The sequence below is a fragment of the Hyaena hyaena genome, unplaced genomic scaffold (assembly GCF_003009895.1).
Source record: "Hyaena hyaena isolate Hyena2069 unplaced genomic scaffold, ASM300989v1 scaffold_191, whole genome shotgun sequence".
NCBI lineage: Eukaryota > Metazoa > Chordata > Mammalia > Carnivora > Hyaenidae > Hyaena > Hyaena hyaena.
In genome coordinates this window covers 967,155-985,950 of record NW_024080824.1, presented here as the reverse complement: position 1 = coordinate 985,950, position 18,796 = coordinate 967,155, and the positions used below count along the sequence as shown (strand labels likewise).

General features: G+C 41.4%; 1 protein-coding gene across 3 annotated transcripts in view; it reads right to left on the bottom strand.

Annotated features, from left to right (window-relative positions):
• Positions 1–18,796, bottom strand: part of UNC5C (unc-5 netrin receptor C) — a 360,161-nt gene that overhangs the window by 25,394 nt on the left and 315,971 nt on the right. For all 3 annotated transcript variants that reach the window (XM_039241298.1, XM_039241299.1, XM_039241300.1), the window contains 2 exons: positions 9,805–9,973; positions 6,641–6,874 (listed from right to left, as the gene is read on the bottom strand). In XM_039241298.1, coding sequence (XP_039097229.1) covers positions 6,641–6,874; positions 9,805–9,973 — 403 coding nt within the window. The remainder of the gene's footprint in view (positions 1–6,640; positions 6,875–9,804; positions 9,974–18,796) is intronic.

Genomic DNA, 18,796 nt, shown 5'->3' with positions numbered 1-18,796 from the left:
TCAGAAGGACACTGGAAGGCACCAGGTGCCAGGATGAAAATAAGAGCTTTTCCAGGATAGTGTCTACAGCTGCACCCAAGATACTGAGTATCACACAGCCCTCAACTAGACTTCCTACTTCCTTTCATTTTCAGTATTTCTTTCATTTTCTCTTCTTTTCCACACAATATGAGCATTCAGAGTTTCTATACTAGACCACAGCCTGAATCAGGGTATGTGAAAGCTGAAGAAATCCAAAGAAGGCTCTTCTCTATGCCAAATGACTACATGAAAAGAGCCGGCTTATGTTAATTCACTTATTTTGGTCAGAAATTCATTTGTCAGAAATTCCAGAAACATCACATGTGGCCCATAATGTATACAAATAACTCTTTTTTTTAAGGTTCTGAATCTTAGGGTTAGTATAAATCTCTTTATTACAAAGGGAAAATCTTAGAAATTGTACCTTCAGGTCAGCGGGACCTATATGACTTATTTCCACGTGCGTTTCTCCCTGAGTGTTTTAAAACTTACCCAAATACAATCTTGTTCTCTATTAATTTCTGGTCTTTTAAAAAATTTTTTCATGTTTATTTTTGAGAAAGAGGGGCAGAGTGCGAATGGTGGGGTGGGGGAGGACTGAGAGAGAGGGAGACACGGAATCCAAAGCAGGCTCCAGGCTCTCAGCTGTCAGCACAGAGTCCAATGTGGGGCTTGAACCCACGAACTACGAGATCATGACCTGAACCAAAGTCAGACGCTTAACCAACTGAGCCACCCAGGAGTCCCTAATTTCTGGTCTTTTTATATGGGATTTAAGTCTCAAATAATGGGAGGAAAACACCAATATTATTACTTTCATCACCGGAAGAGAAGGGAAACAGAAAAACTGATCTGTGGCCCAACTCAATCTTTATAATAGACGCGACCTCTCTGTGTGGGCAAAGAATTGCCTCTAAACGGTTTTCACAGTTCTTAGCATCTTTATCTCTCTACATTAATTCAACCTGCACATCACCCCCTCCCCCATCCTCTGAGCACTTGCATGGGAGAAAAACCCACCTGAAAGGCACATGAAAGAACAAAACCCCTGTCTCCCAGCAGCCTTGACTTTTACTCCGGCACTCACTTCCAGCATCCTAATTCTCAGCAATGCTTCCGAATTGTTAAACACAGCTTTTAAGTTACAGGAGGCCATTTCTGCTGCGGGCTCAACAAAACTCAGGGAATTGTCACCAAGGCTACCGAACTCAAAGAGCTGGGTGGGGAGATGAAAGGATGCATCAGGGTTGCTGGAGACTGATGTGGTGGTCTCTCTCTCTTTTCTTTTTTTTTTTTTTTTTTTTTGCTTCCCATCCACACAGACAGTATAAGCACATATGATAAAAGAGTGGGAACTAATATTCTAGATACGTTCACTTCCAGACACCGGGCCACAGTTTTTTCCAGACTGTAGAGTTCTGATCCCCTGAGAATGTGCTCCGCTGAGCCCTATCTCTGACCCAGTTCCACATCCCAGGAGGGTTTCTGCAGTTCAGAAGAAATCCCCAGCACACAGTGGTAGCTATAAGAAAATATCAAGTCTGGGGAGACCCACTTTCGGGCACCATTTGCTGTGCTGGAAATGCACAGGGTACAGCAGTTGGATTAAAGCACAAACAAGGAAGTAGAGCTCCTTTCCATCAGAACCCAGGCGGGGTGAAGAGAGGTTGAAATAAACGGTTTGAAGAGTAAAGGACATGGGGCGCCTGGGTGTCTCAGTTGGTTAAGCATCCGACTTCGGCTCAGGTCATGATCTCACGGTTCATAGGTTTGAGCCCCATGTTGGGCTCTGTGCTGACAGCTAGCTCAGAGCCTGGAGCCTTTTCAGATTCTGTGTCTCCCTCTCTCTCTGACCCTCCCCTGCTCATGCTGTCTCTCTCTCTCTCTCTCTCTGTCAGAAATAAATTTTTAAAAAAAGCATTAAAAAAAAAAAGAATAAAGGACAGGAGCTGAGGGAGTGTCCCTTGAGTGGTGCAGTAGGAGTTGGGTCACTGTGAAGCATGGAGGGGCTGCCATGTAATTAGGGACTTGGGGAAAGCAGGAGAGACCTGGAAGGAGCGCTATGTGAAAAGTGGGGAGTCAAGAAGGGACAAATGAAAGGAGTATGGAGAAGGAGAGGTGGCTTAGCTTAGGGCAGCCACCTTGAGAGTAGCATGGACTCAAGCACTAATTTATGATTTTTCAAAGCAACTCAACAACCTGGAGGTAGAGTGGGAGGGCTTGTTCAGGGGAAGTCATCTTTAGCTGTGGAAATCAGAATTTTCATAATTTTCCAGAAATTTAGCAGCTCAAGCTGGCAAGAGATTTAGAGTGGCGTTGAGTTCCCTGAAGATCTGGGTAAGAAGAGAGGAGGGTCTGTGGACCAGGCCCCCAGAGAAGATTGAGAGAGGTCTTTCTTCAGAACCAGAGGTGGTCTGCATACCCTTTGTGTTCGAGAGATGGAAGGTCAAATATTGTGGTTGGAAATGTGCAGTTTTGCAGGTGGAGACGTTAATGAAGGTGAAATCCAGACCATGTCTAAGCTGGCAGATAGATAATGCGGGATGATGTGAAGGTTACCAGAATAACTTTGGGCAGAGAAATGTGATTAATGGTGACTTTGAGTCTGAGAAGTTGACAGGAACAAAATGAGTGGGAATAAAGACCATGAGGCAGGTACTGCTAGGCTGGAGATAGGGACCATGAGGTTCTGGGCTAAGGAACTGAAATAGGTCATGAATAACAGAGTAACAGAATACGAATGGTGTTAGAAAAAGCCAGCCTTCGGGGCGCCTGGGTGGCTCCGTGGGTTGGGCGTCCGACTTCGGCTCAAGTCATGATCTCACGGTTCGTGGGTTCGGGCCCCGTGTCGGGCGCTGTGCTGACAACTAGTTCGGAGCCTGGAGCCTGTTTCAGAGTCTGTGTCTCCCTCTCTCTCTGCCCCTCCCCTGCTCACGCTGTCTCTCTCTCTCTCAGAACTCAATTAAAAAAAAAAGAAAGAAAGAAAGGAAAAAAAGAAAAGAAAAAGCTAACCTTCCAAGCAGAACAATGCCCCAGAAGTGATCATGGGGTATGAGAAGTACTAGAACTCTTCCTTGATGCTTTGTGGTTAGTTAGAGGGTGTGGTCTTTGGTACAGGAGTTATGAGGCAGGTCATGTCATGGGAAGATCTGGTTGCCCTTAATGTGAGTAGGTGAAGGAAGGGTGGAGAGGATGACTCAAGGGTGCAGGGGACTTTGTTCTTAGTAGGGCTGAAGTTCCAAAAAGATCCATGGAAGTGGTTAAGATATAGTTCTTAATCTTGGCCGCACAATAGAATAACCCAGGGAGTGCTAAAAGCAACACCCCAATACCCAGACCAATTAGCTCAGAGCCTTTGCATTAGGGCCCTAGAGCAAGTCTTTTTTTTTTTTTTTTCAAGTTTATTTATTTTGAGACAGAGAGAGAGCACTGAAGGTGCAGAGAGAGAGGGGGATAGAGAGTATCCTACGCAGACTCCGCACTGAATAAATGATGGAACCTGCTCTGGGGCTCGAACCCACAAACTGTGAGATCATAACCTGAGCCGAAATCAAGAGTAGGAAGCTTAACCAACTGAACCACCCAGGCATCCCTGGAGCAAGTCTTTTTTAAAGCTCCCCAACTGATTCCTATATGTGTGGGACGGAGAACTACTGATTAGGAAGGGCGTGAGGGGGAAGCAGGTGGGCAGCAGGAGGAGGTGTTTGGAAAGGGCAAAGCAGAAGAGAGTATTTATGGGCAACGATGGTTAGATGGTTAGAGAAGCAGAGAGACGGCAGAGAGCGCTGGGAGCACAGGCAGGCAGGGGGTTAAGAGGGCAGAATTCAGGTAAGAAGGGGCCTTTCTGAAAATCAGCCCCAAGGTTCCAATTCAAGCGTCGGTGTTAAGCAGCGTTGCTGGGACTGAACTAATTGTCTCTTCAGTATGTTAGATAGATCCTTTACCTATAACTAGGATTTTGGTATTTCTGCATTAATAAAAGGCCATGAGGTGCAAGAAATCCTTATCCATTATTCATATTTGTTTCAGGCTAAGTGCTGGATCCCCAGATACCGAGAATTCATAAATGTCTATTTGGAAAGCACTGACCATGATTCAAACTGCTCTTGGTTGTTTTTACTGCTTAATCCTGTTTGTCAATCATTCTCGGTGTTGACCATTTGCATTTCTTTCCACTAATTAAAACAATTAAAATCGCTTTATTGAATTATTACCTTCTTGGCATGGATTTGTGGGTTTCTGTTGGGGAAAAAGGTCAAGAAAGGTCCTAAGTAGAAGAACTACGTGTATGAATATAAAATATGTGTATCAAACATTTCAAATATGATGCAGATCTTCCATGGTACGTTTCTGACAGTGGTTTCTCTTGGAATTGTTAAAAGATTTGCCTTAATCAGATCCCATGGCTCCCTTACAAATACCGCTTTCCCTGTGAAAGAACTTAAGCCTAGGACGATTTCCACCCTGACAGTGCCTTAGAAGTATCACATCTGCAAGGAATATAAAAGAAATAACCATAAGTTTCACACTACAGCTGCGGGTTCACATCATTTATTCAACATCAGAAACTCCTACAAGGTCAGCCATCAAAAACATATCCTGTGTCTCATCCCCTCCACAGACCCAACCTGCAGCACTCGGTTTTTGTGACCCAGAACTACTTTCTGGATGGAAACTCCAGAAGGAAATGCTTTGATATTTAGAAAGAAAAAAATTCTTCCCCTGGTTCTTTCCTTGACACATTTTTCTCCCTCTTCTCTTTTTCCTCCTCTGGGTGTTCATCTTTGATAGCTCCTTTGCCGGCTGCCCTTCCTCACCCCCTCCATGGCAGGGCTTCCTTTGGTCCGTATGTTCTAGGGCATGGCTCTCCCAGCAACCTGTATTAGGGGTGCAGCCTAGACTGCAGCCCATGTGTGTTATTTTTTACAACGTTGTTTAACGTTATCTCTCTGCTCTCCCTTGATAGTAGATCACAGGGACGACAAATATCAGTATAATAGAGTCGGTTCCTGAGTCTCTACTTCAGGATCTGCTCTCTGTCCAGAGACCCACACCCATATTTCTAACTGTCCCCTGGGCCTCTTTGTCCTGATGTCTAATCCTACCTCTAACTCAATATTCCAAAAGCAAAGTCATCAGAGCCACACCCCAAAGCTACCTGCCCCCTAGGCGTGGTACTGTTACTGAGAGGCAGACTGGATCTTCTGCTCCATTCAGTGCTGTTCACCAAGTCCGACGGGAGCATCTTGAACAGGACCTTCCACACCTATTCCCCGCTCCTCGCTCCTCTGCTATAAGCCCAGATCTCATGGGCTTGCTTTTCTTCTCCATGCTTGCATGGAAATGCTTTTCTTCTTGGCTCTATCTTTCTACTGGTGTCAGACTAATATTTCTTTTTCTTTTTTAAGTTTTATTTATTTTGAGAGAGAGAGAGAGAGAGTGAGTGAGACAGAGAGCGGCGAAGGAAGGGTAGAGACTGAGAGAATCACAAGCAGGCTCCGCACTGTCAGCACAGAGCCTGACTTGAGGGTCGATCTCGTGGTTGATGAGATCATGACCTGAGCGGAAATCAAGAGTTAGGCGCTAAATCAACTGAGCCACCCAGGCACCCCTCCGGACTAATATTTCTAACATATATTTCTGATCATGTCTTTTGTTGGTTTAAATCTCTCCACTGCCTCTCCAGTAACTCAAGACCCAATTTCAACTCCTCTGTCTGGCAGTTGAGGTCCATCTCAATAAAACTCTTATGTGCCATTCAAGGCTTATTGGAAATATGCTAGTATGGAGTCTGTCTTTACTGTTCTGTGCTTCTTCACGCTGTTCCTTGCACCTAGAAAGTTTGTATTTTTTCCCATTATGCTGGTCAAAACCTACCTTCCATTTGGGCCAAATTTAAATGTTAGCACCTTTTCAAATCTCCTCAAAATAATATTATCCCCCCTCTTCTGAACTCCCAGAGAACCCACATTCATCTTTGGCATTTATCAGACTCTGACTTGTCTCCCAGTCCTTGGAAGACTTCTTTTATTCCTCCTTCCAGATCATAACTTCTTCAAAGGCACTTACGATACCTTTTAAAGCCTCAAATGGGATAGAATGAATTGCAATAATAGCACCAGGAATTAAGCTCATTTATTCTGCAAAGCAGCAGCCTGTTGTCAAATGCTAACCCTCTTCCTCACAGTCCTCATAAAAAGAATGGGAAAGCATATAAATGAAGTGGCACACAAGAGGAACATACAGTGTGAGCAATTACGCCAATTCCTTTTTTAGGAAGCACACAGCTGAGATAAACATGGAAACAGATTATTTACCATCCATGTCTCGTTGCCAAATTCTCCTACTTCTTCTAAATTTTTCATTAAAGGAAATCAAGGAAGGTAAACAAAAGTAGCCCTTGGGAGGAATCAGCACAGTGGAAACCACTCATTTATCAGCATGGCCTCAGAGAAATGCCTATTTTATTTTTTTTAACTGCATCTTTTGGGCCCAGATACTTGTGTCCGCTCACTGGGGTGCACAAACACATACACATCTTCTCTGGGTGGGCGCCACCACACCAAACCTTGGCTTCAGTGTGAAGGTAAAGAAGGAGGGGCAGACAGGAGCTATTTACCTTCAGGGCATCCTGGGTGTCATCCAGACAGTAGACTCGAACACTGTACTCCAGGGACGAGCAGCAGAGTGGCCCAAAGATGGCTAGCTTCAGGCGCTTCGCGGCAGCTTTGGTGGTGGACTGCCCGACCAGGGCGTAGGTGCTTAGGTTCTCTGTGAGGAGGTGGCAAGCCTCTGCGTCCAGCTGAATGTAGCAGGGGGTAGTGAAGTTCTCCTCCCCAACCACAACCACATCCTGCAGGACAAGGAGGAAGGAGCGGTGGCTGAGCTGCTGTGGGTTCTGCTGGCCGCCATGATGGTGGCCAGGACGTCTTCTGCTAGTTCTGCTCATCCTTCTCTCCTTCCTGTTTGTTTGTTTGTTTGTTTTTGTCATCCTCAAGCTTTAATATAGCTCTTTCTCCATTCTTCATCATTCTCTCCCTTACGTCCCCTTGCCTTCATACTGCTAATACTCTTCATTTAGGTGGCTCTCTATTTAACATTTTTGATCTTAACATTTTGATCTACCTTACTGGAATCAACATGAAATTCCAAAAGGAATTCATGAGTTATCCTAATATCAGTGTAACTGAGTTTATTACCCATTTCTGAGAATTTAATGTTTGATTTATTTGCTTATTGAGAATTTAATGTTTTAATCTCTAAGTTTCTTACGGATTCCAAAAGTACTGTTTTATTTCAATGTCATTATAGTATAATAGGTTTCCTCACCAAAGTCTAGGGGTTTGAAAAGACTTAGAGAGATTAAGGAATTATGCAATACCATTCTACTGTGTTCTTCCAAACTCACCCACCAATTACTTTTCAAAGCAATACAGTGCTTTTCCTCAATAACCTGGGTTGTTGGACTCCACAGAAAGTACAATATGGCAAACTCAGTGCTTTTAAGACACCTCTCTCTGGCTAAATAGCCTATCCTTTTAGTTTTTGAAAATATTTAGCAAGAAATAAAAATTAATGGACATGATGAATATTGTTAAAAGTTACTGACTCAACCAAGTTTTGACTTATATGAATGACTCAGGCCATGGAAGAAATCATCTGAAAGGCCAAGTGTAGGACTCATAAACTAAGGGTCAAAAATACATGCCTCCCAGGGCAGCCACATGTTAGGAATGTGGAGGCATGTAGGACAGAAGACAACAGGGATTCGAGGAGACTGGGGTAAAGCAGAGCACAAGCCCGTCTAAAGAGGTTGGTTTCCACTCGTCTCACCCCATCTCAGCTATGCAGGAATTGCAGGCCCAGTGAGAAAACAGCCTTGAGTTTTTCAAGGGAAACTGAGAGTTTAATTTTTTATGTGATAGTTTCCAACTTTTAATTGATTCAAATTTAAAAGAAAACTTCATACGAGTGAAGTAAATTACACATGTGGGCATGACTCGCCCCCTGTGTTAGGCTACTTAATCTTCACAGAGGCAGGAATGAGATCTGCTTTGATTCCCACTGTGGCTCAGTGGGCCCGGCTCATGGTGAGCAAATGGTTATTTGTCCAAAAAATGAATGACTGCGTCATCATAAATTAAGTCTCAAAGATATTAAAGAAGTAGCCGCCTTGGGTGGTTGTTTCTTAGGTAGATCTTGCGACATCATCTGAGCTACAGTAGGAGTTGGGTTTGATACCGTCCATGAAATTATTTCTCCAACCGAACCTGCACTCCAAGATGAAGCTTACACTGAACTGGCAAAGAGAGAAATTCACCATCTTCAGGTTTATTTTAGCCCCAAAAGGACACCTGGAAAGAAGTGGGTTTTTTTTGTTTGTTTTTTTTTTTTATTTTCTTCTTCTCCAGCAAGGTGAGGGTAAGCCTGAAATATCATCCAATGATGCATGTTCCGGAAAGCCTGCAGTATGACAGTCAAGAATAAGGATGCTCCCGGTCCCTGCCACAGGAGTAAGAGCATATTCTCAAGGATTGACCTCTTTTACTCTTCTTGTCTCTTTATTTCATTTTATTGTTCTTGCTAATGTTATTATTACTCAGGTCCATAAACAGGGTATTAGGGTAGTAAGCAGAGAGCTGTGCAAACAATTTAGGATCACTTGAGATTAAGACTTTGGGATGTTTTCAAGATAAATCATTTCAAGCTTAAATGCAATTGAGGTTGGATCTGGTTAAATCTAGTCATAACTCAACATAAAGTTTACCCCTTAGACTTCAGTCCTGGACTTTCAGCCCTCTGGCAACGAGTGATCCCACCATTGGCCAGGAGAGCATGTCCACAGAAAGGAAATTACAGTAATCCCTGGGATGCCCTTCTAACTCAAATACTACATTTTCCTAAAATACTGAAGGCTTGAATCTGAAGCTTCACATATATTCTTTCTGAAAATTTCTTTCTCAGAAGAAAAATATCATAAGTAATCACAAAGTATATAATTCAATATAGATTGAATATTTTGTAATGATTACACAAAAATACAGTGGTAGCTTTCAAAGCTGTTGGACATTTTTAAAATATATTTCTGAAATAAGCTTTCCCAAGAATATTTGAAAATGTAATGCTTAATTTGGCCATTTCTTATTTAGACAACAGATACTGTCATTTCAAGGGATGGTAATGAAAACATGCAAGTTTTTTCTTTTAAGGTATTAGGTACAAGGTTCTCATGGTAAATATAGCAAATTGTTTTGCGCGTAACTTCAGGTGCTAATTGAAGATTCTGCTAAAATGAACAGGATTTGTTTAAGGCACTGTCCTTAACAAGTTATGATGACAACTGACATGCACAGCCAAGTTGCCACAGTTGTTCTTCATTCTAGTGGAGCTTAAGGGATGCACTGTTTTTCTGTGCATTGTCTGACCCAGTTGCAATGTTTCTATACCTGCAAATTTAAAATATATATACACATATGTTTCCCTTCCCAATACATTGTAAGTATGTTCCAAGAGGGACTTGTGCAAGACCCTCCAGTGTACTTTCCTTAGAAGTTGGCTAATGCTTGGCCATTTTTTCACTGTGCTTACCCATCAGGAGCGAAAGCATTCAGGAACTATTCTCTCTTTCCCTCCTCTCAAACTCTCTGCGTCTCTCATTCTCTTTTTGAGTATAAGCTAAAACACCATTCATGTTCTGCTTTAAAAACAAAAGTTTTCCCAACGACTCCAATTTATCTAAATGAATTGCTCTTGTGTTCCATCTTTATCTCAACAGGAGCTCACCTCCCACTGTCCCTGTGCTGCCTGGTTCTTGAGCTGTATCTTCCAGTCTTCAGTGTTGGGATCTGCGCAGTGATGCATAGTGAGGATGACGGGGCGGGTCAGCAGGGCTCCCGGAGGCCCACAGCTCACCACAGGGGTCAAGAGTGTCTGAGTATCTTCCATGGGTGGCCTAGGAGGAGAGTAGAGATTGGCATCAGTGACATTTCAATAGCATGCATGTACTACCTATTCATTGACATTTTATACCTGAAGTTGTACAATTTGTTTCTTCTTGGCAATTTTTTGGGGGGAGGGGAGGAAGGGTGGTGAGGCAGAATTAAATGGGAAGACATGTTCTTTATAACAATACTTTCATCTTCAAGACTGCATATTTTTATAACAGTGAATCTGCCAGTGGCTCTTTGATCCCCTGCCCCCAGACAGAGACCTGCCTTTGGTAATTTCCTCTGAATTCATGCGCAGATACTTTCAGGATGGAACCAGAAGGAACAGAGGCCGTATGAGGTTACACAATCATCTTTTCTTTTCCTTTTTTTTAAATAAAAAATTAAGTTTATTTATTTATGAGAGAGAGAGTATGAGGCACGGGCAAAGAGAAGAGGAGAAAGAGAAGCTCAAACAGTCTCTGTGCTGTCAGCTCAGAGCCCACTGTGGGGCTCAAGACCACGAACTGTGAGATCATGACCTGAGCCAAAATCCAGAGTCGGATGCTCAACTGACTGAGCCACCCAGGCATCCCCACAACCATCTTTTCTGATAATACTTGCCATTACTCTCATAGAGTTTTAAATACTTTTATTTATTTAGTTTTAGGACCTAACTTGAAAAATACTTCAAAAAAATCACTTTAGATTTAAGGACACCCTAGATCTAAATTCCTTCCAAATGACTTTCAGGGATAATTCAGGCTAGTAACACAGATTCTTTCTTTCAGATATGACCAGGCATAATATAGGATCTCTATTCTATAGTTCTAGAATTTCAAATGAAATCCTTCCACTTGTATACTTCATACTCAGAGAATCTGGATAGAGAGAACTTCAAAGATCTAAATTCTTTTCTTTTTAAAAAAAGTTTATTTTTGAGAGTTAGAGAGACAGAGTGCAAGCAAGAAAGAGGCAGAGGAGACACAGAATCTGAAGTGGGGTCTAGGTTCTGAGGTGTCAGCACAAAGCCCGATGCAGGGCTTGAAGCCACAAACCATGAGATTATGACCTGAGCTGAAATAGGGACTCTCAACTGACTGAGCCACCCAGTCGCCCCAAAGGTCCAAATTCTTTATTTCCACGTGTTGTTTTTTTTAAAAAAAAACTTTTCTTAAGTCCTTTCCCTAACAAGATTGTAGTCAACAAATAAATGGACAAATTAACCCAAAGGATCAGCTGATATGTGCGCACGTAGTCAAGTGTGGGGCAGACTGCCTGAAGTCTTACGACAAACAAGTGCTAGCATGGGGACTGAAGCCAATGACTTCTCAACATAATACTCAAAACTATTCTGTCAGAACAGTGTGGCTAAGAGGTCATGAACTCAGCGTTTCAGAGGAGGCAAGGCCCCTGGGGTCAACAAGCACCACCTTGCATTCAAAGTAGGAACCTGTCTACAATGTGCTGGCATATGGTTAGTGCTGTAGACACAGCCACAATTGTACTCCACTCCTATTGAGGAGTGCTAACCTCACCTATTATCGATTCAAATTTACAAAACGTTCTTACAATAAACACAATTTGCCTTCCTGACCCTTCTTTACACATATCTTAGGCCTGCTTTCTCTCCACTTCAACATGAGTGCCTTTCAAATATTTAGAGATTGCTATGATGCCTCGAGAAAGTCTTCTCTATTTTAGACCAAATATTCTCAGTTTTTTAACTTCAACTAGAAAGACGTGGTTTCCAGATATCTCCCTATATTTCTCTTTCATTTTTATACAGGTGTCTATTAGTGTTCTTATGTCTTCACTAAAGTGAGGCATCTGGAAGTGAATATTATGCTCAAGCAGGCAGCATAGTGGGGCTACTATTTTCCTTGGTTTGGAATATGTAGTTATATCAATTCTTAACAAAATTGTTGCCTTAGATTACTCTCAATCAAGTAATTATTTATAAGTATTACTGCAGGCTTGAGTTGCAGAGGAAGATGGAGATAATATGGTTAAGTATCTCCTTTACTAAATGAGACAATGAAGCCCCAAGAAGGTTACATTACTTGTTAAAGCTAACCACTCTGTGTATTCCTAACATGAAAGGCTCTTAGGCCAAGTCTCTACAGTTTTGTAGTTGCAGTGATGGCTTGTGAACCTGTATATAGAAATTTATATTTGCTATTTAATTTCACCTTAACAGTTTCAGAGAAAATTTCAGGGCATATATTTCTGTATACTGTCTTTCCTCCAAGTATTGGCTATCTCTTCCAGTCTTTTATCCTCCGTAAATCTGATATGCCTGCCATTTATGTTCTCGTTCCAATCACTGTTGACATTATAGTACAAGAATAGGGCAAAGATAAAGACCTTTTAAAGCTTTTTTTTTTTAACATTTATTTATTTTTGAGAGACAGAGAGAGACAGAGCATGAGCAGGGGAGGGGCAAAGAGAGAGGGATCTGAAGCAGGCAGCCTGATGCAGGGCTCAAACTCATGGGCCACATGATCATGACCTGAAACAAAGTCGGATGCTTAACTGACTGAGCCACCCAGGTGCCCCGATAAAGACCTTTTTAAAGATACTACTTGAAACCTCTCTCCAGTCTGACATCAATTATTTGAATTTTTTGGTTTAGCCAAATACAAACCATTTAAAATATACATCGTCCAGTTCACATCTTTCCATTTCATTCATGTGGATATTGTAAGGGCCATATCCAATTCTTTTATAATAATTGTGTCGGCCACTTGAAAAGGATTTTCCTTTAGGATTTTTTTCCTTATCTATGGCTAATGTATGAAATACTACATAATCTAGAAGTTAGCTTATATCTATGGCCTACCTTAATTTAGCACTCAATGAATGACAACAGCTATTTTATATATATATGTATATATATATACACATACACATATATATATAAATATATATACACACATATATATGTGTATGTGTGTGTATAAAACACATATAAACACACATATACACACATATATATATTTTACTCATTTTATTATTTTATAATATATATATTTTATATATTGCTAGAAGACAGTTCTCCATGTATCTTTCACGTTTCTGCATGTCCTTACAAGGCAATTGTATAGCAATCACCTTGGAACATAAAGATAGTGCTTCCCACTGCAGAATATGGCAAACATGTCTACTTCCTATTATAAAAAAATCTATACTCGCCAAGCCCAGGGGTCCTTCCTGGAATGCAACCACTGAGTGTGCAGATATCATCTGACCGTCTCTACATCTCCCTATTGGAACTAGGGTTTGGGGAATTGGCATAAAAATGACAAAACTCTGGATAGTGCTACTGCTCTAACAAACTGCCCTTTGTCTCTGCCTCAGGAGTCTTGTGTCATCTATCAGCATTCACAAAACCGTGGCAGCCAAGGTAAGGTCAAATCTTAGAGTCCTCAGCTCTTGACAATTATTATCCTCAGTTCTAAGAACTCAGTTAAGTTTTGACATAGTTTCTCCTTAATAAAATTGGACTATCACTGCTTCCTCTCATTCTAAAATTTCACTAGGATCTCACCAACCTATGCGTTTTCTTTCTTCCTATTTAGAAAATAAAAATATTTTTTATCTCCTTTTACTCTTTGAACAGCATCTCCATCCTCAATGAATAACAACACATTTTAATTAAATCTAAAGTCATCCAGGTACTTGGAAATGCACTTTTAGGAATAATATGGTTATTGGCAGCTTGATGAATCTGTATAGTCTGCTTCATCCCTTAGTTTTCATTTCCTCTTAACCCGGTTTTTCTTCCTTCCTTCCAGTCTGAAATTCATTACTTAGTACACGAGTGAAGGTTTGGTGTCATCGTGGCATAGTTGGTATTATACTATCAGTCCTAAGTGGTAACCTTATGCTTGCTAATTCTACTTTTCCTATCATGGCAAAAACAAAACAAAACAAAACAAAACAAAACAAAACAAAACAAAACAAAACTGTGACTACGTTTTCGTGAGCACTGCTCTTACCTTTCGGCTACAAGTGTACCTTGAAAAGTGAGCATTAAACTTTTAAGGAAGGAGACTTAAGTGGAATCCATTTCGAGTGGTCCTTGCCATATAGTTGGATATTGGAAACATCTGTCTCTCAGTCTGCTGTTAGCAGCCGGTGCTTGAGGCAGAAAGAGGAGGGGTTCTTCTCATCACTGAGTTGGAACAGAAGGGAGAAGCCTCCCTGCTGGGTCGGGGAGCTGTCAGACCTGTACTCTCCAAGCACACCCCTGGCATGCAATATTGATGGGCACCATTCTTGGGGGAGGGATTGCAAGGGAAGAAAGGGGCAGTAGGTGTCAAAAGAATTTATTAACCCAGTGAGTTGCAAGAATGTAATGAATAGGGAAGTGGTGAAGTGGAATTCATAACAGGGAATGAAAAACAAAGAAGAAATCATGATAAGAATCTTTTCGTTTTCAAGATGAAAGAAGTGGTGTTGAAATTGGAAACATTTCCAAGCGTACATGGAAGGAGTGACTGAGGGAAGATCAATATTTAACTTTGTGAAAGCGAAGGTCAGATTGTTTAAATCCACATTACATTTTATGTAAAGAAAGAAGATCACAATACATAAAACAAAGCTAGTAAAATAAATATGAATAAGCCTGACCCATGATTTTACAGAGGGTGTCACTCTTATATGTTTCATGCGTTATCTGAGATTTTTAGTAAACATTCTATAAATATTAACTACAGATGACACAGAAATGAGAACAAAGCAAAAATTAGCTGCAGAAGTAGCAATTAAGCCAAAATTTACTAATGAACAATAATTAAAGTTTCAAAGGCTGTTCAAAGTCTGGCTAGGATAATATCATGGGAAATGCTAGATGGGTTCTGAAGCCTCTAGGACAAAGCCCTCAGAGAAGCATTTTAGTTTCCTGTCAGAGAGATTTGCTCATCCTCTGCTCGCCGTCATCTGGAAGGAGAACTTCCCCTACACAGAAGTGAATAATTTAGAAAACTTTCATAAAAGCAATTGCATTTGCTGCTCACGGCACACCCGTAAGGGATTCAAGTTAAGCATTTGTATTACTTCTTTCTCCAGAAGAGGAAACTGAAATCTAGAGGTACTCACATGCTTGCCTTTGGCCTCAAAACTAGTAACAGGCAAAGCTAGATTTCAAACACAAGTGATTTGGTTTCTTTCACACAATGGTGTATTTTGGGTCTCTTATCAGGGTTCAAGGCCTTGAGACTTTTTTTAGTCTATTTGCTAGAGCAAGCCCAAAATTACTTCTTGAAGAGAATCTGTCTCCATCCACCTCTGTGTGGAGACAAGATGCTTTCTATTAACATACACGTCTTCTGTCAGGTCCCTCAGGATGACAATCCCCTCTCTCCCCCCCACCCGGGGCTCGGCTGACTTTTGAAGCACACGGTTTCACATATAACTGGCAACTTGAAATATCTGCACTCTCGGTATCTGACAGGGAATATCTAATTCACTTGCTATCAAAAGCTCAATTGAGCAAAAAAAAATATTTATGGAAGCCACTCTGAAGGGCGTGCCACCATCTCCCTAGACAAGCCAGACTCTATCCCTGGATTAAGTCAGAACAGCTAAGTATTGTGCTCTAACTGAACTGATGAATCCTTGTGAAATTATTTTATTGAATTTATACCTAGGCCTTATACCATCTACTTCCATTGAGGGACGCTACCAGGAGTCCTATGAAAACTCATTGCGGTTTTAATTTAAGCATGTTGTTAATTGTATTAACAAAAAATGTCTTCTTTATGTGGAATGAAGGGAGAAATAATTGAGCTTCATTTGGGCACATTTTTTCCTCATGGACACATGGATTTTATCATTTACGTTCCCCTCTTGAAAGCTTTGGAATAGTAAATTCATGACCTATTACCGGGAAATATGCTGGGAATTACACCAAACGTTTTATACTTTAACTGCTCGCCTGACTTTACCTTTTCAAATCTTAATTTTTCTCATTTTCTCATCTGCTTATTTACAAGTTTTGTTTTTTTTTTTTTTTTTCTCTCCCATTGAAAAGACTGTTTTCGTAAATCACCTGGAATCATTTCTTTATAAGAGGGACTGCAGTGTATGGGCACTCTGGAGGGCAGTGAGAATATAAGATTTAAATATGGCTGCACTCCACTCTCTTTCTCTACAGCTGTAGCCCTTTATATGGCTGTATGTTCAAATAAGGACTTGAGGACTCCAAAAAGGAATATCACTGAGTTTCTCTGAGAAACAATAATGTCAACTACTGTTTTACCAAGTTCCCAAAACATGTAAAAATAAATGAAAATTTTCTGCTATATGATTACTTACATAAGAGAATTTTGGCCCGCTCTCCTAACCTACTACTTTATTATTTATATTCAGTCCCTATATATGCTAGATAGCTTACATGGCCTCACCACTAACTCACACCTTGAGCCCTTCTTACACCAATGTCCTGCAGTTGACAAATCCAATGATTTCTTTTTTTTTTTTTGAATTTTTTGTTTATTTATTTATTGAGAGAAAGAGAGAGTGAGAGAAAGAGCAAGCTGGGGAGGGGCGAAGAGAGAGACGGAGAGAGAAATCCCAAACAGGCTCTGCACTGAAAGCGCAGATGTGGGGCTCGAACCTATGAACTGAACTGTGAGATCGTGACCTGAGCTGAAACCAGGAGTCGGATGCTTAACTGACTGACCCACCCAGGCGCCCCAATGTTTTCCTTTATTATTCTCTTTCTGTACATTTTAATTTTACTAATACATGTGTCAACTATTGCCTCCATTTAACTTCTCTTTATCTGTGATTTTTTTTCCCTATTGTAATTGCAATCATTCATTCTCTCCTAGAAAGATGTTCATCGAGTAGCCACTCAGTATAAGCAGCACGCCAGACGCAAACTCTGTATTTATCTGCCTTATCCTTCTATGTTCTACTCCGTTTTGCTCATCACATCCAAACTTCAATAAAGAATATTTCCTGAAGCTCTTTCCCCTGGTCTCTTCTCTCTGCCTCTGCATTTTTAACCTCAGAGGATCCACCCACTGGTGACTCCCCATTTGCATCTCCAACATGAATCCCATATCCCTACCCACACACACTGCCCACATCTAACTCAGAATTTGTCCTTCCTCCTTGAAGCACTTGAACTCACAATTTTCCCAGTGCCCAAGGCTTGGTTCCTACACCTGTCTGTTGTGTTCTGTTATTCTTCTGCAACACTTCTACCTGGTGGTGAAATCTTTTTTTTTTCTGAAATGTATCTCACTTTCCATCCCCTGACCCAGGCCTGGTTCCTCCCCTCTCCCCTCACACCTAGTTTACAGCCCAACCAGGCCTTCGCCTTCAGGGAGTCTTCGGGTTCCCTCCACCAACGCATCCCGCCTACCTCACCAGATCAATCTTGAAAATGCACTGCTATTCTCTTATTGCGTGGCTGCTCAGAGACCTTCCGTGGCTCCCCATGGCTTTCCAAAAAAGCTCTTTTTACCTTCACATTTGGAATGTCTAAGTTGATTTTCTGGCCTTTAGAGAAAACTGCTAAGCAAGGACAGAATACAGAGAAAGGGGCAATTAGCATTGATTTTTTTTAATTCCAATTATTTTTCAATAAGAAATGACAAAGAGCAAAATTCCAGTCTGAGTCAGACTCCTTTTTCTTTCTTTAAACTGCTACTGAAAACAAGGCAAAAAGGTCCATGTTAGTGCCATTAATCATGGAAATTGTATCCACAGGGGAAAGAGAGGCTTTGCGGTGTCTCCCGAGCTGTGTAAAGCAGGAGCGGTAGAAATCACGAGCACGCCCTCACAGCTTTGCTCCCTTGTCTGGGACAGCCTGTCCCATCTCAGCAGCTCATTTAGGCAGCTCATCTGCCATTCCGGGTTCTCTCCTAGAGCACATTCAGTAATGATAAGGCGCCCTTGTCATATCCACTCTGCCATGTGTAATTAAGTTCACGCCTCCCTTTAGACAGTTCACATCAGCAGATGACCAGCTGGGTACCATCCAGCTGGAAAAATACCCAGTTTGGGATGCAATAAAGGGAATCGGGGAGAAAGAAAATGGAGGAAAATGATCAAAATTGTCCTATAAATGACTTGAAGTAACATTCATGTCTTCTGATGCCCTCCCAATGTCTTCTCTGTCAGAAACTCTATCTCAGGTCGTGTGAGGATAGAAAGGATCTTCAGGGAGCTGAGGAAAGAAACTGTGCTCAAGAACGTACTACAGTAAGAAGCAGAAACTTGGTGTGTCTTGGTGCTGTCTATAATGAAGGGATGGTTTGGGAGAGAGCAGGAAAGCTTTGCGGTGAAATCACCTGTTTGGGAATTCAGCAGTCCCTCAGTTTTTGACTGTGAAAACTTGGTTATGTGACTTGATTTCCCCGAGCCCTAGTGCTTTGATCGTTAAACTGGAACTCATCACAGGGTTGCAGTGGGGAATAAATGAAATTTACAGAATGGCAAATAAGTGGTACCATGCTTTCGATTTTTAAGATATCCCCAAACACATTCTTGTTATTGTGTCTTTATAACAAAAACGCATCTAGTTCACGACAGAAAATAAGTGATGAGAGGAAATGCTCGTTATCTGACACAGTCATCTTCTTGTGTTAGCTTCTTGTTTCGCAGTCTCTTGTGCATATTTTGAGATCTTGGGGTTTCTCTAGCTTCAATTTTATAAAAAGAACTTCTCTGAGGCACACCAAGTTCAACAGCGTCATTCTCTCTGCACCTAACTTCAGGCGGTAGGGATGGCAAGAAGTGAGAGTTTTTTCCTTTCCTTTCGAGTCAAAGGGAGAGGAAACTCAAAACAGAAGGGTCTAGCTTTATCATGTTTTTGTTTTCCCTTTCTTTCA